General features: G+C 55.1%; 7 protein-coding genes across 7 annotated transcripts; 3 read left to right on the forward strand and 4 right to left on the reverse strand.

The window, feature by feature from the left end:
• Positions 1-585: 585 nt before the first annotated feature.
• VTN31DRAFT_1129 (uncharacterized protein) lies at positions 586-2211 on the reverse strand (the record flags this gene model as incomplete). The annotated part of the gene is made up of 2 exons (XM_069401152.1): positions 586-1514; positions 1572-2211. 2 exons carry the CDS (start codon positions 2209-2211, stop codon positions 586-588), a joined length of 1569 nt encoding a protein of 522 aa, XP_069263985.1.
• A 772-nt stretch (positions 2212-2983) lies between these two features.
• Positions 2984-4399, forward strand: VTN31DRAFT_1130 (uncharacterized protein; the record flags this gene model as incomplete). Its single annotated transcript, XM_069401154.1, has 3 exons — positions 2984-3081; positions 3132-3983; positions 4033-4399. 3 exons carry the CDS (start codon positions 2984-2986, stop codon positions 4397-4399), a joined length of 1317 nt encoding a protein of 438 aa, XP_069263986.1.
• A 934-nt stretch (positions 4400-5333) lies between these two features.
• Positions 5334-5837, reverse strand: VTN31DRAFT_1131 (uncharacterized protein; the record flags this gene model as incomplete). The annotated part of the gene is made up of 1 exon (XM_069401155.1): positions 5334-5837. The coding sequence occupies one exon, from the start codon at positions 5835-5837 to the stop codon at positions 5334-5336; it is 504 nt and encodes a 167-aa protein (XP_069263987.1).
• Positions 5838-8407: 2570 nt separating this feature from the next.
• Positions 8408-9999, forward strand: VTN31DRAFT_1132 (uncharacterized protein; the record flags this gene model as incomplete). Its single annotated transcript, XM_069401156.1, has 2 exons — positions 8408-8503; positions 8572-9999. 2 exons carry the CDS (start codon positions 8408-8410, stop codon positions 9997-9999), a joined length of 1524 nt encoding a protein of 507 aa, XP_069263988.1.
• Positions 10000-11241: 1242 nt separating this feature from the next.
• Positions 11242-12000, reverse strand: VTN31DRAFT_1133 (uncharacterized protein; the record flags this gene model as incomplete). Its single annotated transcript, XM_069401157.1, has 1 exon — positions 11242-12000. The coding sequence occupies one exon, from the start codon at positions 11998-12000 to the stop codon at positions 11242-11244; it is 759 nt and encodes a 252-aa protein (XP_069263989.1).
• A 797-nt stretch (positions 12001-12797) lies between these two features.
• Positions 12798-14757, forward strand: VTN31DRAFT_1134 (uncharacterized protein; the record flags this gene model as incomplete). The annotated part of the gene is made up of 3 exons (XM_069401158.1): positions 12798-12916; positions 13008-13603; positions 13670-14757. 3 exons carry the CDS (start codon positions 12798-12800, stop codon positions 14755-14757), a joined length of 1803 nt encoding a protein of 600 aa, XP_069263990.1.
• Positions 14758-14940: 183 nt separating this feature from the next.
• Positions 14941-17216, reverse strand: VTN31DRAFT_1135 (uncharacterized protein; the record flags this gene model as incomplete). The annotated part of the gene is made up of 3 exons (XM_069401159.1): positions 14941-15670; positions 15724-16406; positions 17145-17216. The coding sequence occupies 3 exons, from the start codon at positions 17214-17216 to the stop codon at positions 14941-14943; spliced, it is 1485 nt and encodes a 494-aa protein (XP_069263991.1).
• Positions 17217-17800: the final 584 nt, after the last annotated feature.

The raw sequence follows: 17800 nt of genomic DNA on the forward strand, positions 1-17800 counted from the left end.
CATCGCGTCAGACTTCAGCCGTAGGTACTGCTTATCATCAGCGGGGTACAGTAGCAGTAATGTAAGCTGATTGTCTCCGTTGATTGATCTTACGAACAAACCCCGGCGCAGAATTCGCCTAAAGAGACAAGGAAGCGGTGGAACGTTTCGAAACAAAAAATACTGCTCCGACCCTGGACAAGCATCGGATCCGAACCGGCTCGTGCAGGTACACAATTGGCATGCATATATGCCTATATGCCGATTACTGCACTAACCTAAAGCCTACCGATGGACTACAGTACGGCATTATTTATTTCCCTCTCTGTCCAGCCACGCGAATCAAGCATTGGCGCTTGCACGAGGAGGACCCTGCAGCTTGAACCGAATGGCGCCGGGCCGTCCGTCTCCCTTGCATACTACATAGGTACTGTAGTAATTCGATGAAGAAGCACGATTTGAATTCATTTCTATGCATCAGTATCCCCCAAGGTTAGTCATAAAGCAACCATGCTGTCACAGCGGAATGAACATGAGAATCAAACCCTTAACCCCCCATAAGCCAGTTTAAACACAAAAAGAAAGAGAGAGAAACAGAAAAGAAACCTATCGTTTCCCGCTATTCATCGGCGTCCCGCCCAACGAATACGTATTGGGCGCGCCGTACGGCGGCGGAGGAGTGGGCGGCGGGGGCGTCCTCCGACCTGGCGACGGTGCCCGATGGTACGGATTCCCGGACGGACCCGGCACACCCAGTTGCTGGTTTGGTGACATGGCGTGCATGTCGCTGCTGGAGACGACGCCGCCGTCGCCCGACCCGACCACGACCTGCTGTCCATCGCGCATGCGGCCGACGATCATGCCCTTGGCGACGGACTTGAGGACCGCCTTGCGGCTGACGCCCGCCGCGTCAATGTACACCAGGCCAACGTTCTTGAACCCGCCGGTGACGTCCTGCGCGACGGCGCCGGCCTCGGGCCCGTACCGGTGCCCGACCACCGTGCTGGCGGCGGCGGACCCTGTTGCGAGCACCGTCCGCGCGCCTTGCTCGATGCCGTCCACCAGCGTGGTGAAGGCGATCATCGACTTGTTGAGAATGCCCGGCTTGAACGGCACCGGGTTGCCGTTCTCGTCGAAGCCGCGGGGGTACTTGCTGCGCTCCTTGCGCCGCGCCAGCGACGCGCCAAATTCCTGCACGATCTTGCCCACTTGTCCCACCGTCTTGTGCGACAGCTCCGCCGCCGACTCGGAGAAGGTGTTGATTTTGCGGATTCGCGATCGGGCAGCCGGGGAGAAGGACACGGGCTTCGGCCGTGGCTTGGTCTTTTGCGTGAAGCTGTTGGCGCCGCTGGCGAGCGCGTTCGCGAGCATGGTCGAGCCCGTCACGATTAGCCGTGACGCCGTGGCCGACGTTTGCACAAGCGTCGACTTTTTATATGCGGGGTGCTGGGCCAGTCGGAGGTAATCGTCCGACACATTGGCGACACTAATCTTATTGCCCTGGCCTTCGGCCGGAAGAGTAATCTCAACGGGTTCTTGAAATCAAAAGTCAGTAACTGCGGGGAGAGCCACCGGCAAGGAAAGAAACCTACTCTTCGATCCTGGTTTCACTCCCGGATCCTCCACTACTTGATATCCCTCGGACAATTCACCCACAACACTCCCATCTGCTTCATCGACCAATACAATGTGTCCCCCCGGATGCGCCGGCTGGCCGCTTGACGTGATGTATCCCTCTCCGGGCGCATACGCCGAAGGATCGTACGGCGCATAGCCTCCTGCGGTGGAGCCGCCTTTGGTAGGCGGCGGCGGCGCTCGCTCCAGGAACGCCGTACATTGCGCCAGGATCGTTTCAAACGTATCAACGTCCTCCTGCGTCACCTGGTCCGGCCGGGTCCCGATGCTGGGAAACTTCAGTCGAAGAAACGCGCCCGCCTGCGGGCCTAAATCCCATCGGGGAATGAGGTAACTATCCGGCGGTTGGTGGTAGATCTGCGTGGTGGCGGGCAGCGGCATATCCAGCTCCGACGGCATATGAAGATGCAGATAAAAATCCTCTTCCTGCTGGCCTCTGTCATTCCCGTCCTGGTACGAGGACGTCGTCGGGACCATCAAGAGGGAGAGGGTCTGCGGGGAGGGAGTGATTTCTGTTTCCTGGCCATTTTGCAGGTGAAAGGCGCGGATGTTGTTGATGCTATAGAGCAGGCGAGGGTCGTTCCGGGTCGCAGCCATTGTGTCAACAATGGGAAGAGACGTGCACTCTAACGGAATTGCAGTCGACTTTTGAGTGTGAGAATGCAGGCCTTTTGTATAAGATTCCAATGACGTACTACCGTCACTCTGGCAAAAACTAAGTACGAGTCGCGGGAAGAATCTATTAATAGCTCAAGCCCGGCGCGCGGCGGCGGAGCGGGTTCCAGCCACAAACAGTGTGAGAGGAATGAATTATGTATTCACAGCGGAAAGGACAAAATTTAACATTCAACACTTGGAGATAAAGATAACTGCTATTAAACCGAATATAGATTGCTGAATGCTCATCCCTGCTCAAGTGCTCAACTGGCCAAAGGCGAGCAACTCTCTGCTTCCAATCGTCACAGCTGCTTGGCCGCCGCCAGCGGTTGTTACGCATGGAGCCATGGGACGCGTGTCAATTACCGCTCTTGGCAACGGCCCCATTCTGATTGGTCCGTGGCATTGCTGCGCCACCATCCCCGACAAACCCGCATTTGTTGAAGGTCGGGCACACCCGCCACACCACACCACCGCCACATGATGGCGCACAGTCACAGTCCGGAGATATCACATGCTCGGTCCTCGTAAAGTCGTAGCTACTAAGTTACTACCATATCAGGCTAAACCGACGAAGGCCGCCGTTAACCGAGGCAGACCCCATTGAACGGCTCAACTCAATCATGCTCGGTTCTTGGGCCGGTCCTGTTCCCTGATCTTTTTTGACACATTGCTCTCGTCTGTTGTACAATACTTGTACAGATTCGACAACATGGCGACGCTGTCCCGAGCTTTGCGACCCTTATCACGAACCGCTCGCTGGAATTCGCTCTCCGCGAGGACGCGTATTATTGCGTCCCCGCTGCAATGGTATGCGACCGAATACTGGTTCTCCGAATGCATGAAGCTAACAGTCACAGTGGCCGGGCATTTTCCACATCACATCGCCTCCGGAATGATGACGACCTCGCCCACCTGACACCCACCCCCATCACACACTTCTCGGAGACGGAATCGCTCATGGCCGAGTCCGTGTCCAAGTTCGCGCAGGAGCAGATCGGCCCCAAAGTGCGCGAGATGGACGAGGCCGAGACGATGGACCCGGCCCTGGTGGAGCAGCTGTTTGAGCAAGGCCTGATGGGCATCGAGATCCCCGAACAGTACGGCGGGGCGGGGATGAACTTCACCTCGGCCATCGTGGCGATCGAGGAGCTGGCGCGCGTGGACCCCAGCGTCAGCGTGATGGTCGACGTGCATAACACGCTCGTCAACACCGTCATCATGAAGTACGGATCCGCCGAGATGCAGCGCAAGTGGCTGCCGAAGCTGGCCACGGATACCGTGGGTTCGTTTTGTCTGTCGGAGCCGGGCTCCGGATCGGATGCGTTTGCGTTGCAGACGCGGGCCGAGAAGACGGCGGATGGGTACCGGCTGAACGGGTCCAAGATGTGGATCACCAACTCGATGGAGGCGGGCCTCTTCATCGTCTTTGCCAATCTCGATCCCAGCAAAGGATACAAGGGCATCACGGCGTTTCTCGTCGAGAAGGGCACGCCCGGGTTCAGCATCGCGAAGAAGGAGAAGAAGCTGGGGATCCGCGCCAGCAGCACCTGCGTGCTCAACTTCGATGACGTGCAGATCCCCAAGTCGCATCTCCTGGGCGAGGAAGGACAGGGTTACAAGATTGCCATTAGCACGTTGAACGAGGGCCGGATTGGAATTGCCGCGCAGATGACTGGTCTGGCACTGGGCGCTTTTGAGAATGCCGCGGGGTATGTTTGTCACTGGACATGGTAGACGTTCATTGCTAACACGACACAGCTACGTCTGGAACGATCGCAAGCAATTCGGCCAGCTCATTGGCACTTTCCAGGGCATGCAATTCCAACTGGCGCAGGCGTACACCGAGATCACCGCCGCGCGCGCCCTGGTCTACAACGCTGCCCGCAAGAAGGAGGCCGGGCAGGACTTTGTCACGGACGCCGCCATGGCCAAGCTGTACGCGTCACAGGTGGCTGGCCGCGTGGCCGGGTCGGCTGTGGAGTGGTTGGGCGGCATGGGCTTTGTGCGCGAGGGGATTGCCGAGAAGATGTTCCGGGACAGCAAGATTGGGGCCATCTATGAGGGGACAAGTAACATTCAGTTGCAAACCATTGCAAAGCAGTTGCAGGCCCGGTATACCCGATAGATGCGGGGGATTTCCGGGGCTGATGTTGCTCGATGGCGCATACTTCGTACACTATGGGCTTAGTGCAAATGGTAAGGGGGTATCATTCTACCATTAATAGGACTTTGAGTTTTAAACTCTGGGGATTTTCGATATCCATGATGATACATACATATATATGGGACTAGCGAAATGTATGGGTATCATTGGATTGTTACTTCCAATTCGTCACCATTTTCACTCCTCATGGCGGACATATGTACGGATTGTTGACTCCCGATGATGGGATCATCGTTGGCACATGTTCTTGATAGACCTCTGTTGTCTGCGGCGCGCTTATCGGTGGCTGCTGCTGCTGGATTTGCTGCTGCTCCGGGGACGTCGTCGGCGAAACCATTGCACTGCTGGTGTCGTACCCCATTGCCGACAACTCCATCGGGACTATCCCCTGCGGATGATGATGATGATGGCCGGCAACCATGGACTGCTCGGATAATTGTGCGGGAAACGAGCTCGGACCGGCGGGAGCAAATCGAGTATGATGCGGGAACTGAAATTCCAGCCCGCCGAGGTCCTGGCCCGCAACCATTGGAGGACTCGCGCTTTGGGGACGAGAAGGTTGCGGAGAAAGAGACGGAGGAGGCTGAGCAGCGTGGGGGTTGCTCGGAACCTGTCCCGGCATGACATACGGGTTCACCTCGCCCGTTGTTGTTGTTGTTGTTGCTGTTGCGTCGGGGGATGGAGCGTACGGAGGAGCAGCAGCAGCAGCAGCAGCATGCCATGAACTGTGTGCGGCGGCAACCGGGGGGATCTGACCGGGCAGAGTGCCCAATATCTGTTCCGGTGGGCTATTGAACGGAGACGGAACGCTGCTGCTGGTGGCCTCGGTCGAGCTGACTTGGGATTGACATTCGTCTGCGTCGTCTGCTGGGAGAGGGGAATCCTTTATTCAGCTTCAAGACTTTCTTTTTTTTCTAGGTTGAAGCAGGCTGACTGTCTTACACACACTCGAATAGATTGCCCGCTTGCTGTTCAACACAGCCAATTGCTGCCGTAGATGCGCAATTTCCGCCTCTAGGACAGCGTTTCGCTGCATCACTCGCTCCATCTGCTCGCCCTTGGCGCGCAGCTCGGCGACCTGGTGCTCGAGGTTTTCAATATGTTCCTTGGTTCGCTGCCGGATGGTGCGTTGGGCTTCCCGGTCGTTGGCGCGTTTGCGCTCTAGTTGCTCCGGCGTCATCGTCCGGGTGCCCTTGCGTGTGCCGTCACGCTTCCTTCCCGTCGTTGCCGTTGTCGTTGTCGTTGTTGTTCCTGCCACTTGGCTCTCGCTTCCTTTGGATGATGCCGTCTCGACCGCCTTGTCCGCATTATTGCTTGGGTCGGGATTTGGGTTGCGGTTACGCGCCGGCGGCAAGTTGGACCGGCCCGACAGGAGAGCCTCGACTTCATCGTAGTCCATAACGCGGTTTTTGGGCCGGGCGTTGACCCGCTCATCGATAACGTCGAGCTCGAATCGACGTGCAAGGCTGTCGTCGGCGTCGTCGTCGTCGTTCTCGTCGATGACGAATTCTCCACGCTGGACGCGGAGACTGTCCCTTCGTCGGTCTTCTCCGACATGCTCGGTTCGCGAAGTCTGTCGTCCATACTCATCCTGGTACCGGTCGTCTGTTGCCGTGCGGGTTTTTCGATCCCCCTCAATGACGATGACAATGACAATGGCACGGCAGCAACTGCACACTCGACCCCGTTCTCGGCGGGCAGAAACCACAGCCGCATCGACAAGAAAGATCAGAGTTCTCAGACTCTCAGGGCGGAAAGCTTCAGTTGAAGAATGATTTATGCTTGCGCACTGAATCTACGAGATACCTACACACCTTCATGGCCGGTGTGCGGCTACTCTTTGTTTTAAGGTTTTAAGGTTATTGAAGTCGCTAAGCCTTTAGGACATAATTCCGTCTTTCTCATGGACTGACGTCTTTTTTGCCATTCACATACATTCTAGGCCCTTAATAATTCGATGTTGATTGATCAGCCCGCGCCCTACGTCAAATTTCTTTGACAAGCCTCTTTCTGCGCGGTGTGAGAACCGCCGTGCTAAAAAGAGGTTACTTTACTACTACCTAATTATCAAAAAGGAGGAGTTGTTGCAAATCCAAGGTGCTTCTAAGTTTAATCGCACAAACTAACGCAGCTTCGACGATCAATCGGATGTCATGGAGGAAACCGGAGAGTCATCTTCCTCAACTTCCAGAAGTCTGCAACTACCAGGTAGGCTTTATTTTCTGTTCGATGGTTCGATTATGGCAATGAAATCATTTTTTTCATTGCCACCAGAGAGAGCAAGTACCTTGTACCATGCGAATGTGGCCATGTCAGAGACCACATTGAGAGACTCCGAGCTCCTCTGCTTGGCACTAGCATAGATGTCAAAGATTTGCAAAGATTGCAGCACAAAATATGCCGCAAAATAACTTTGTCTAACTAATGCCTTTGCAATATTGCGGCGGTGTTCCATCAGACGAAATGTGAGAAAGAGATTGGAACGGTTTCGGCGAACCCAGGGTCCAACTCCCAAGGCTTACTTCCGTACTTACTAAACTCCAAGGGCAATATGTCCAAGTGGCGGGACAGTTGGGTTACCATGGCTCAGACTTCTGGGGACCTCCCTGAGAATTGCGCCTCGTCGTCTACATACATACAAGAATTCGGTCTTTCCGAAGCCAGTAAAATGGGTAAAACTCGGGCAAGTGTTGTTTGTTCGGTGAATTGGTGGAGCCCGAAGAGCACAGGCTGCTGGTTGATCTGTGTGGGATGGTTAGGATGGAATCGTGAACCTGATCATCTTTCTCCTTCAGAACTTGAAACCGTACAAGTACGCGTTAGTTGCCTTCGGGGTAGGCCTACACTCTTCCGTCCAAGAACTAAGTTATCCATTCAGAATGTCGCGTGTCTTCCCCATCATGAAATTCCAGAAAGATAAGTTGACTAAGTCAAAACGCGATGGATAAAATTGGCATCGTGCCAGGGATGATCTGATCGGAAACGAATTAGAATACCCTAAAAAACCAACCTAAATGATCCTTTTGAGATTTGGCAAGATTGCTGCAACTTTGCAAATTCCTGCAAAGGAAACTATGACGTCCAGAAAACTCTTGGACCGTCCAATCCCCGACGATTTCTTTCAGCGAATGTTATTAGCGGAGCTGCGGAAATGCAGATGTTGAAGTTGTGCGGGGGTCTAATATAGGTACAGTACTAGTACTCCTACCGCTGGCGGCGCTCATATCAAAGACGAACTAAAATGAACCTGTCAAATCACCCAGGGTTGATTGACACTTGACAGGGCTAAGTTGGATAACTTTACTCCAGTCAAGGCCACTCAGGTCGCGGTTTTACGGATAAAACGAACCAGGATTGACGCCTCCTAAGCTCCGGTCCCAGCTTGGCGGGTGCTTGGAGAGTATCAGACGACTCAGTAGTACAATCTGTTAACTCCGTGGTGAGCCTCGGATTGGAAGAATCGTTCGGCGATACTAAACCCTCGAGGAACTACTATACTATGCATGCGGCATTGACCCTCAAAACTCGCAACCAAAGCTGCGGTGCCTGACAGCCTTGACAGCAGAGTTACATTTTTGGGCAGCTGCAAGGGCATGGCACATTTCTGGGATCGTTGACGACTTGTAGGGTTGCCTTATACTCCCGGTCCGGGGCGTTGCTTGCTGTGCCGTCGGATGAGGGAACCGGCAGATTTCGGGTTCTAGTCAACCCTAACCCTAACCTTAGTTGATACGTAGGGGATCCATACGGCCCAGTCCAAGCTTCAAGCTTCGAGGAGCTTCGGTGCTTGGTAAGCAACCGTGTCCTCTCAACGCAACGCAATTGTACCTACCATTCCAGATTCTTGATCGAAGCAATGTCATTAAATATCTAGATTTCTCTCAATGTCGATCGCGAGGCTTAGTTTCGTTCTGGAACTGGTTTCTCAAGCTGAAGTCGGATGATCCCGGAATCTCAGAAACCATCAACATGGACCACGATTACAAAGTTCGAAAGGAAGCTTTCGTCTCGAACCTCTCCGGAGGTTCGATCGGCGAGATCAGTATCGTGACGTTCGTGGCGTCGGTAAGTATGGTTCCGTTGTGGGTTGCTGGATGGTGTATGCTAACGCGCGTCGATTCGGCCGACAAAAGTCGGCATGCTTCGCCTGGTCCACGCTCCAGTCACGTCTGTCGTTCTTCTCGCCGTATTCGCCGGCTGCGTTTACCACGGACTTCCTGCTAAATGTCTGCGCGATCCTCTTTGCGACGACGGTTTATGCCTCACAGCCTCTGCTGCTCAATGTCCTGATAGCGTCGCCCGCGGTACTGATCCTGCTGCAAGCGAAATCGCCACCGCGCGCAACCAAACAGGCGAAACCGCCGCCAACAGCGAGACAGCATGCGAATGAGAGCAACAATGCGACTCAGTTGGATCCCGTCCCGGTGCATCCGTTTCTCACGACATACCGCGGAGGCATGCTGGTGATTACGTGTCTTGCCATCCTGGCGGTGGACTTCAAGGTCTTTCCACGACGGTTCGCCAAGGTGGAGAATTGGGGCACGTCGTTGATGGATCTCGGCGTCGGCTCGTTTGTTTTCTCCGCAGGCGTCGTGTCAGCCCGTCAGATTCTCAGAGGGCAGCAGCAGCAGCAGTCGCAGTCGTCGTTGACGGGGCGAGGCCCATTGCCTCTTGCGCAACGCTTGGTGGCGGCGCTGAGACATTCGCTGCCGCTGTTGGTCCTGGGATTGATTAGGCTCTATAGCGTCAAAGGGCTTGACTATGCCGAGCACGTCACCGAGTACGGCGTGCACTGGAACTTCTTCTTTACCCTGGGTTTGCTGCCCCCCTTTGTGGAGATCTTTCACACAGTGTACACCGCTGTTCCGTCCTATGAGGCTCTTGCTGTTTTGGTTGCAGTCGCATATCAAGTGGCCCTGGAATCGACCGACTTAAAGAGGTATATCCTTGTCTCACCGCGTGGGCCGGACCTTTTGTCGCAAAACCGGGAGGGTGTCTTTTCCTTCATTGGATATTTGGCCATCTTCCTTGCGGGCCGGGCCACAGGCCTACGTATCATCCCTCGGGGCACGTCCGAGACGTGCACCCCTAAGCAAGCCCGCAAGCGGCTGTTAGTTGCCCTGGTGGCGCTCACGCTGTTCTGGTCTGTGCTGTTCTTCTTCAATAGCACGCCCGCGTTCGGCTATGGCGCCAGCATCCCCGTGTCACGGCGCCTGGCCAACATGCCCTATGTGCTCTGGGTGGCGGCGTTCAACACCGCACAGATCCTTGTCTTCTGCGCACTGGAGACGGCGTTCTTCCCGTCCGTGCACCGTGCCCAGGACCCAGAGACCGAGGCGCGCTGTGTCAGCCGTGCAACCAGCCGTATCCTGGCAGCGTTCAACAGGAATGGTTTGGCGCTGTTTCTGCTGGCGAACTTGTTGACGGGAGCGGTGAATCTGACGGTACCCACGCTGGATGTGAAGACGTGGCAGGCCATGGCCATCTTGATCTCGTATGCGGCTCTTTTGACAGGCGTTGCATTGACGTTGGAGCGGTATAATATTCGTTTGAAGATTTGACTCGATGTGTTTTGTAGATACGGGTAGAAGGCTTTAACTTGCCTTGTACTATTCCTAAGGGCTAGTGAAGCCTCTGGAAGCGTTGAAGCTTGACTTCGATCCCTTGTCCCTCATAGCGGTGCCGGCGGCCAAAGACCCTCCAAATGGCGTCGTCAACAACCGATTCTCAGGAAGCCAGAGAGTTTCGTATCACCTCGAAACAGCCGTCCCTTAAAGCCATAGTTTTGCTTTCTCAAGACCCTTTGCCGTCCTTTCCCAGAGTGCTGGACTTCAAGGGAGCTTGTCTGTTATAGACGTCCATCAACCTCTGGATTTCGTTTGTCTAGGGTTGTCATCAATGACGTCAAATTCGAACGAGAACTGGACGTGTCTATCCAAACATCCATCACATCTGTCAGACCGTCGACGTTATCAACGAACCTGACTGGATTCTTGCCGGCCATTGTCACGACAGAGGGCGGTCCTGGAAACCTAGACTGTTCAAGCAGTTGAGAGGTTTTTTGTTTTTTTTGTTTTTTTTTTTTTTTTTTTTTTTCCTGCTGTCTTCAACTTGGGTGCGCCAATACCGACAGCCAAACCCGGTGATCTGGACAATGGTAGTAATGTCATTCGATCCTGACCTACTTCGCTGCGCCAAGTTCAAAATTGTTTATGTGAAGCATAAAGTAGCTTAGGACCCACGAGACACCTTCTTCAGAGGTCCTGGAGTCCGGCATTCATCAAACAATTGGGGTTTCTGTGCGTCACTTCACTGTTCCACATGCATAGTACCTCTCTCCGCAAATCGTGGGAATGGAACCTGATGCGTGACACCGTTCCCTCCCTCTTCGGTTCATGGGATAGAATCTTAAGACCAACCCGCATGATTCCTTGTCGATTCCGCAGACTCATCGGTAGGCGCAGGAGGAGCGGTTCTTCCTGTGTAGTGTTTGAATGCAATAGTAAGGTTCGTGGTTGAGTCGTCTCGCTGCTGGCGATATCGGATCATGGCATATCCGGTCGACTGTTGCAGAAGGCTTTTATATATATATATATATATACACAACTTGCGGCCTGTTATTCGGCCGAAAGATGCCATCTTTGCATCGGCGATCAGTCTACGCCTTATGTCAGGCCTGACTCAGCTAATCAAGAAGGATGCATGACGGGGTACGTACGACAGGGCTTCGAGTCAAAGGAACCGCCCTCTGAGATTGATCATACATGTTCTAGCTAGGTAAGTTACATGATAAAACGCTGAAATTACCATCCGTACTCGGTCAATTCCTCAGCAACAATAGTGCCGTATAGCTTCTCGGGATCCCCCTTGGTGGCCGCGCGGACGACGTTCCTTGCGCCCTGGGATACATCTTTGTATCCCTGATGCTCCGTGAAGGCGGTGCGGGTGTATCCCGGCGCTGCAGTGATGACAAGGATCCCCTCCTTTTTGAGTTTCACCGCATACACGGCCGTGATCATGTTGAGCGCCGCCTTGCTGGCGCGATAGAACGGTACCTCGATCTGGTGGGCACCATATTCGGAATCCGGAGCATACGCGACGTTGATCTGGCCCAAGCCAGAGGTGACATCGACGATGCGCCGGTCATGGTAATCGGACTGGCGGATTAAAGGCAAGAATGCCTCGATGACGGCCGCGGTCCCAAAGACATTGGTCTCGAAGACGGCGCGATACTTTTCACGATGGGGCAGGCTGGCTATGGGGCCGGTCGTTCCTGATATACCGGCATTGTTGATGAGAATGTCAATCTTCTTGAACTTGTGGTTGAGAAACTGCGCGGCGGCTTGGATGGAGTCGTCGTCGGTGACGTCGATAACGACTGTAGTCAGATGGGGATCGGGGCCGATGATGCTGTGGAGCCGCTGGGCCGCGTCCTCAACTTTCTCTGGGGAGCGCGCGCCCAATAGGACATGGTGAGTGCCTGCGCTAAGCAGCTGGCGGGCCACCTCGAAGCCGATCCTTTGATTGGCGCCGGTGATTAGCACGATGGGCTTGCTGGCCATCTTGAGGCACTTCGTCTTGAATCCAGGGACTTTTCTTTCTGTCGCAAGGGATGCACAACCGGAATGGCGTTGTTTGCCGTCATCGAGGAGAAGATCAACGGCATTCTTAACATGCCCTCTTTGGGTGTTACGCGGACTTAACATGAGCATATCGCCGGGCCAGGGCAGGCATCACTTTTTTATTCTTGGAGTTCCCGACTCTGAACAGGCTCCGCAAGCATCAGACTGGCTTCTGAAGCCAAGAGGTGACATATGGGCTCTGCAATGACTCGAACAACCGCCCTAGGACAACCAGCTGGACACTGGGAAAACCCCAACGCGGGATGTTCCTGTCCATGACGGTTCAATAACGGTAAGTTCTCGCTCAGAACGCAATCTTTGAGTTAGCCAGGAGAGAACTGGCAGGGAAGTCGAAATCAGGTAGTTCTGGGAGGACAGATCTCAGGTCCAGCCCTATTCACGTGCTCACGAAACACGATTTATATATCTGCACTGTTTTAGCTGCTCTTTGAACTGTCTTTTGACTAATCTAGGCTAGTGGGAAAGAAAACTATAACCATTATTGGTACACAGACTCAGCTTCTAGCCAAAACAGTCAGAGTACAGTCAGAATATTTACGCCCTTCGACTCGGGCGTCGGGACTGCTTATCTCTGCATGTTTGTTCTTCCTCGGTCCCCCAAGCGACGAAGTCCGCGGTCAACCAGCTGCACATAAACCCTGGCATCGTCATCCCATGGCCAACAACCCTCTCCGTATCAGTATCCAATCCCCACGTTAATTTATAGTTAATCAACCATGACCCAGCAATTCCACAACTATCCCGAACGGCGCAAGGGTCCCGACGTCCCGAACCAATTCGAGGACATCTCCCTCCCCGTGCTCCGCGGTTCATCGTTGGAGATTGGCGCAACAATGTAGGTCAAAACTGTATTCACATTCTATCACTGTCACCCTCCTCCTGATTAATAATTGAGAAACTAACGTGCTCAATTTCGTCGACACCAGCGTTCACTGGTCCGGTTTCCTCCAAAACCTTCTCTGGCGCAATGCCGAGCTGAACACGTTCCACTCGCTGCCCGAGCTGGCAAATTACCCGCCGCGATACGACCCCACGGTGACTCCGGTGCAACAACCTTCATGGACGGATTCCTCCGAAGCGAAGGAGATCCCCGCGCCGGTCAAGAAACTCAGCTCCGAGACGACGGGTTACTACACCTCGGTCGACTACCACCAGCGGTATCTCGCGGGCGAGATCTCGCCGACGGATGTTGTCGAGGCTCTGCTACCATTGATCCAGCGTGGATCGGATGGGAAGCCGTCGGGGAAATTCTCGGTAGGATTCCTCGAAACGCGTGCGGATCTGGTGCGTGCGGCGGCCGCGGAGTCAACGAAGCGGTACAAGGAAGGGAAGCCGTTGGGTCCGTTGGACGGCGTGCCCGTTGCGGTCAAGGATGAGGTCCATCTCAAGGGATACGGGCGCTGCTTGGGCAGTAAGCTGGACTTTAAGCGCGGGATTGATGAGACGTCGTGGTGCGTGCGAAAATGGGAGGAGGCGGGGGCGATTATCATCGGCAAGACGAACATGCATGAGGTTGGCATCGGTATGACTTTCTCCACAATATTCACAAGAAAAAAAAAAGATATGATGGTCGATGCTGATTTTACAGATACCAACAACAACAACCCCAATTATGGCACCCCTCTGAACCCTCATAATCCCAACTACTACTGCGGCGGCTCCTCCGGCGGCTCGGGCTACGCTCTCGCCGCGGGCCTGGTGCCCATCGCCCTGGGCGCTGACGGCGGCGGCTCGATCCGCATCCCGTCGTCGTTCTGCGGGGTGTACGGGCTCAAGACCACGCACGGACGCGTGTCGGGTGCACCGACGCCGAGTATCGCGCCGAGCGTCGGCGTCCTGGGCCCAATGGCCGTGAGCGTGGATGACCTCGCGCTGGCGTACCGGCTGATGGCGGCGCCGGTGCCGGCGGAGCTGGACGGTACGAGCGCGAGATTTCCGGATCCACGAACCGAAATCGGCGCGAAGCCGCGCCCAAAGACGATTGGTCTGGTCCGCTCGTGGATCGCACGCGCGGAACCCAGCGTGCGCGAGCGCTTCGACGCCGCAGTGCAGCAATACGTCGAGCGCAAGGGCTACAAGACCGTCGATATTGAAATCCCTTTCCTCACGCAGGGACAGCGCGCGCACGCGCTGACGATCCTCGCCGAGCTCGCCTCCGGCTTGGAGGGCACCGACCCCGGGAAATGGCTGCCGCACACCCGCCTCCTGGTCTCCGTCAGCGGCAGCCACTCCACGGGCCTGGATTACGTCGCCGCGCAGAAGCTGCGCGGTCTGCTCATGAGCCATCTCGCGGACCTCTTCCGCACGTACTCCCGGTCCGACGATGGCGGCAGCGACCTGCTCATCGTCACGCCGACCACGCCGCTGCCCGGCTGGGAGATCTCCGGCGGCCAGTGCGACCTCACGCACGGCATCTCCGACGCCCGCAAGACGACGCGCAACATGGAGTTTGCCTGGTTGGCGAACTTTGTCGGCTGTCCCGCGGTCAATATCCCCGTGGGGTATGACCCCAAGTCCAGCGTGCCGATTGGATTGATGGCCATGGGGGAGTGGGGTGCCGAGGAGGCGTTGCTGGGGTTTGCCTATGATGGCGAGGAGATTCTGGGGGAGTTGAAGAGGCCGTCGAGGGAGGATGGGGCGTGGGTGGATGTTATTGACTTGGTGAGGAAGAAGTAATCATTGTCTGTAGGATTCCCTTTACGCCAAATACCTGGCAATTTTTTTGTTTTTTTTTTTTTTTTTTACAACTATGGACAGTAATGAACATACGTACAAATCATAATATACCTCGTCTAATCATAAAACATCATGAAAATATGTACCGAAACAAGGATTTGCCTCAAGGTTAAGAAACAATAATCATATCCAAATCCCCTCGCCCTGCTTGGGGACATAAAACCGACAGCCCAACCCCGCAGCCTCGCTGTGCGCGCGCAGTTCCTGCAGGATCTGCTCCGACGGATGCGGGCCATCGCTAAACGTGTCTTTGATATGGATGATATAAACGGTCAATCCGGCCAGCGGGGCGGGACTTGCTTGGTTATCGTCTTCCTCATTGATGATGATGGCGTTGGCATGGTCGTCGCTCTCCTCGTGCGGGTTTTGCTCGCTTGTGTGGTTCGGATTCCGCCCGGACAGCTGCGGAAGCGTCGTCCGCGTGGTCCGTGGCGAGCCCGAGTCCGAATCGTGGCGTTTGCGTTTCGAGGAACGGCCCCGTGAGCGTGACGGTGACTCCTGCTGCGCTTCGACGACGCGCTCCGCCAGCACCTTGAGCTCCGCGACCAGATGTCGCGGGCAGAGGTGCCCGTATAACGAATGGTCGTCGACCGAGTCGTTGAACGAGCACTCGATGAAGATGGCGCGCAGCGTGCCGGCCGCGACCTTGCGCGCCGCTATCTCCCATACCCGCCGGTTACGCGGCTCCAGAGACACCGAGTCCGGCTCGATGTCCCCGAACACGATGATCTCGTTGCCCGTGGGGCCGTCGCTGATGAAGAACGCCGAGGACTCAACCGTTGCCCAGGCGCTTTCTTTCCCGCTGCTGCCGCTGACGCTGGGTAGCCGGGTTCTCGTGGGGGAGTAAAGTCTCCTAAGACCCCGTCAATAAAGCGGTGGTTTCGAGTCCTGGAGGGATTTCCTTACCCGGCTTCGGAGTGGTCGACCGACAGCGATGAAGGCACCATCATCGAGTCCGCAGTGAACACTCCGCTGCCGACGCGATGATGTCGACCCGTTTCCGGGTGATACTGCTGCTTGCAGTGGCCATGGCTGACACTCAAGCATTTTGTCAGCAGGTTCTCGCACGCCCGGACATACCCGCGGAGCTCCCCACGGCCGAAATGCGGGTTCCCGCCCTCGACGAGGCGCTGGTACGTAATCAGTCCGGCGCCGCCGTCCTCGTCGGACAAGTTTGGCCAAATCACGTCGTTGAACATGTGGTTTTTCATCGCCGCGATCACCGACGGTAAGGCGGCGACCGTCTTGGGCCCATTGCTCGCCTCGACAATCGGCGTGTTGATGGCCAGCCCGGCCAGGTGGTCCAGATGCGGATGCGTGATTAGTACCGCGGCGATGATTTCGCGGAAGATATACGCGGCGTTGGCTTTCGCCGTGCTGTGCGGCAGCTGCAGGCCGACAAACGGGCCGCCCGTCACGCTCGCCTTGCCATCTTCGGACACCGTCATGTGCGGCTCCAGCGTCCGGATGATGCCGGACAGCATGGTGCCGGCGTCGACGGCCACCACCGAGCCCTTGGTCCATGACGTAGACGCGGACCTGACCAGAAGTCCGGTGATGTTGTCTTCTCTGGGACCGCCGGCTGGACCCTGCTCGACGGTTAGCAGAGTCCCTTTTTCCCGTTTTTTTTTTCTGTGCGTCACTTCACTGTTCCACATGCATAGTACCTCTCTCCGCAAATCGTGGGAATGGAACCTGATGCGTGACACCGTTCCCTCCCTCTTCGGTTCATGGGATAGAATCTTAAGACCAACCCGCATGATTCCTTGTCGATTCCGCAGACTCATCGGTAGGCGCAGGAGGAGCGGTTCTTCCTGTGTAGTGTTTGAATGCAATAGTAAGGTTCGTGGTTGAGTCGTCTCGCTGCTGGCGATATCGGATCATGGCATATCCGGTCGACTGTTGCAGAAGGCTTTTATATATATATATATATATACACAACATGCGATCACTCGCTCGGCCGAAAGATGCCATCTTTGCATCGGCGATCAGTCTACGCCTTATGTCAGGCCTGACTCAGCTAATCAAGAAGGATGCATGACGGGGTACGTACGACAGGGCTTCGAGTCAAAGGAACCGCCCTCTGAGATTGATCATACATGTTCTAGCTAGGTAAGTTACATGATAAAACGCTGAAATTACCATCCGTACTCGGTCAATTCCTCAGCAACAATAGTGCCGTATAGCTTCTCGGGATCCCCCTTGGTGGCCGCGCGGACGACGTTCCTTGCGCCCTGGGATACATCTTTGTATCCCTGATGCTCCGTGAGTCAATGAACTGTGGCGGCGTATACCATCGGTCACAGGGCAAAAGTCTCGAAACTCACCAAAACGATCACCTGGAACGTTGGTTGACCTTGATCAACCGACATTCGTCGATCCATGCGGGAATCCGACATGTGTGTTCTCTAGACTCGATAAAATGCAGGAAAACCCCCTGGAGAACACAAAAGCAGCCGGATATCTCATCAGCGATTACAGTCGAACTACACGTACCCCAGCCAACGCGGCGGTCTAGAGGGACCCTGGGCCGTCGAGTTTCAGCGGGGAAGACCCTTGCGTGGCTGGTACGGAGCAGTTTTACTGCTACTGTCGCATCGGGATCAACTCAGGGAGTCAAGAACGGGGGGACGATTTCAGAGTTCTTGAAAATCTGCAGAAACATGGGGCGAAACAGAGGCATCATTGAAGGTACGTTAGTCAAGTAGTTATTACGAGTAGTTATTCTAGGCTGACGATCGATCCAAGATGGGGCGATCCACGCGCCAAGAGATGCGATGATCATAACTTGGGTTACAGCTGAATAACTCATGCCAGTGTATAACCGGGGATATCACCATTATACCTAATCACATTCATCATCGATTCTCATCGTACAGCCTCGAAGCGTTCCTCAATTGAAAACTGAAACATGCATGTCCGTCATCGGATCCGTCATAACCTGCAATCTCAAACCCAAAACGCCGCCAGCCGCATGGAGATG

The sequence above is a fragment of the Thermomyces dupontii genome, assembly GCF_041956625.1.
Source record: "Thermomyces dupontii strain NRRL 2155 unplaced genomic scaffold VTN31scaffold_1, whole genome shotgun sequence".
NCBI lineage: Eukaryota > Fungi > Ascomycota > Eurotiomycetes > Eurotiales > Trichocomaceae > Thermomyces > Thermomyces dupontii.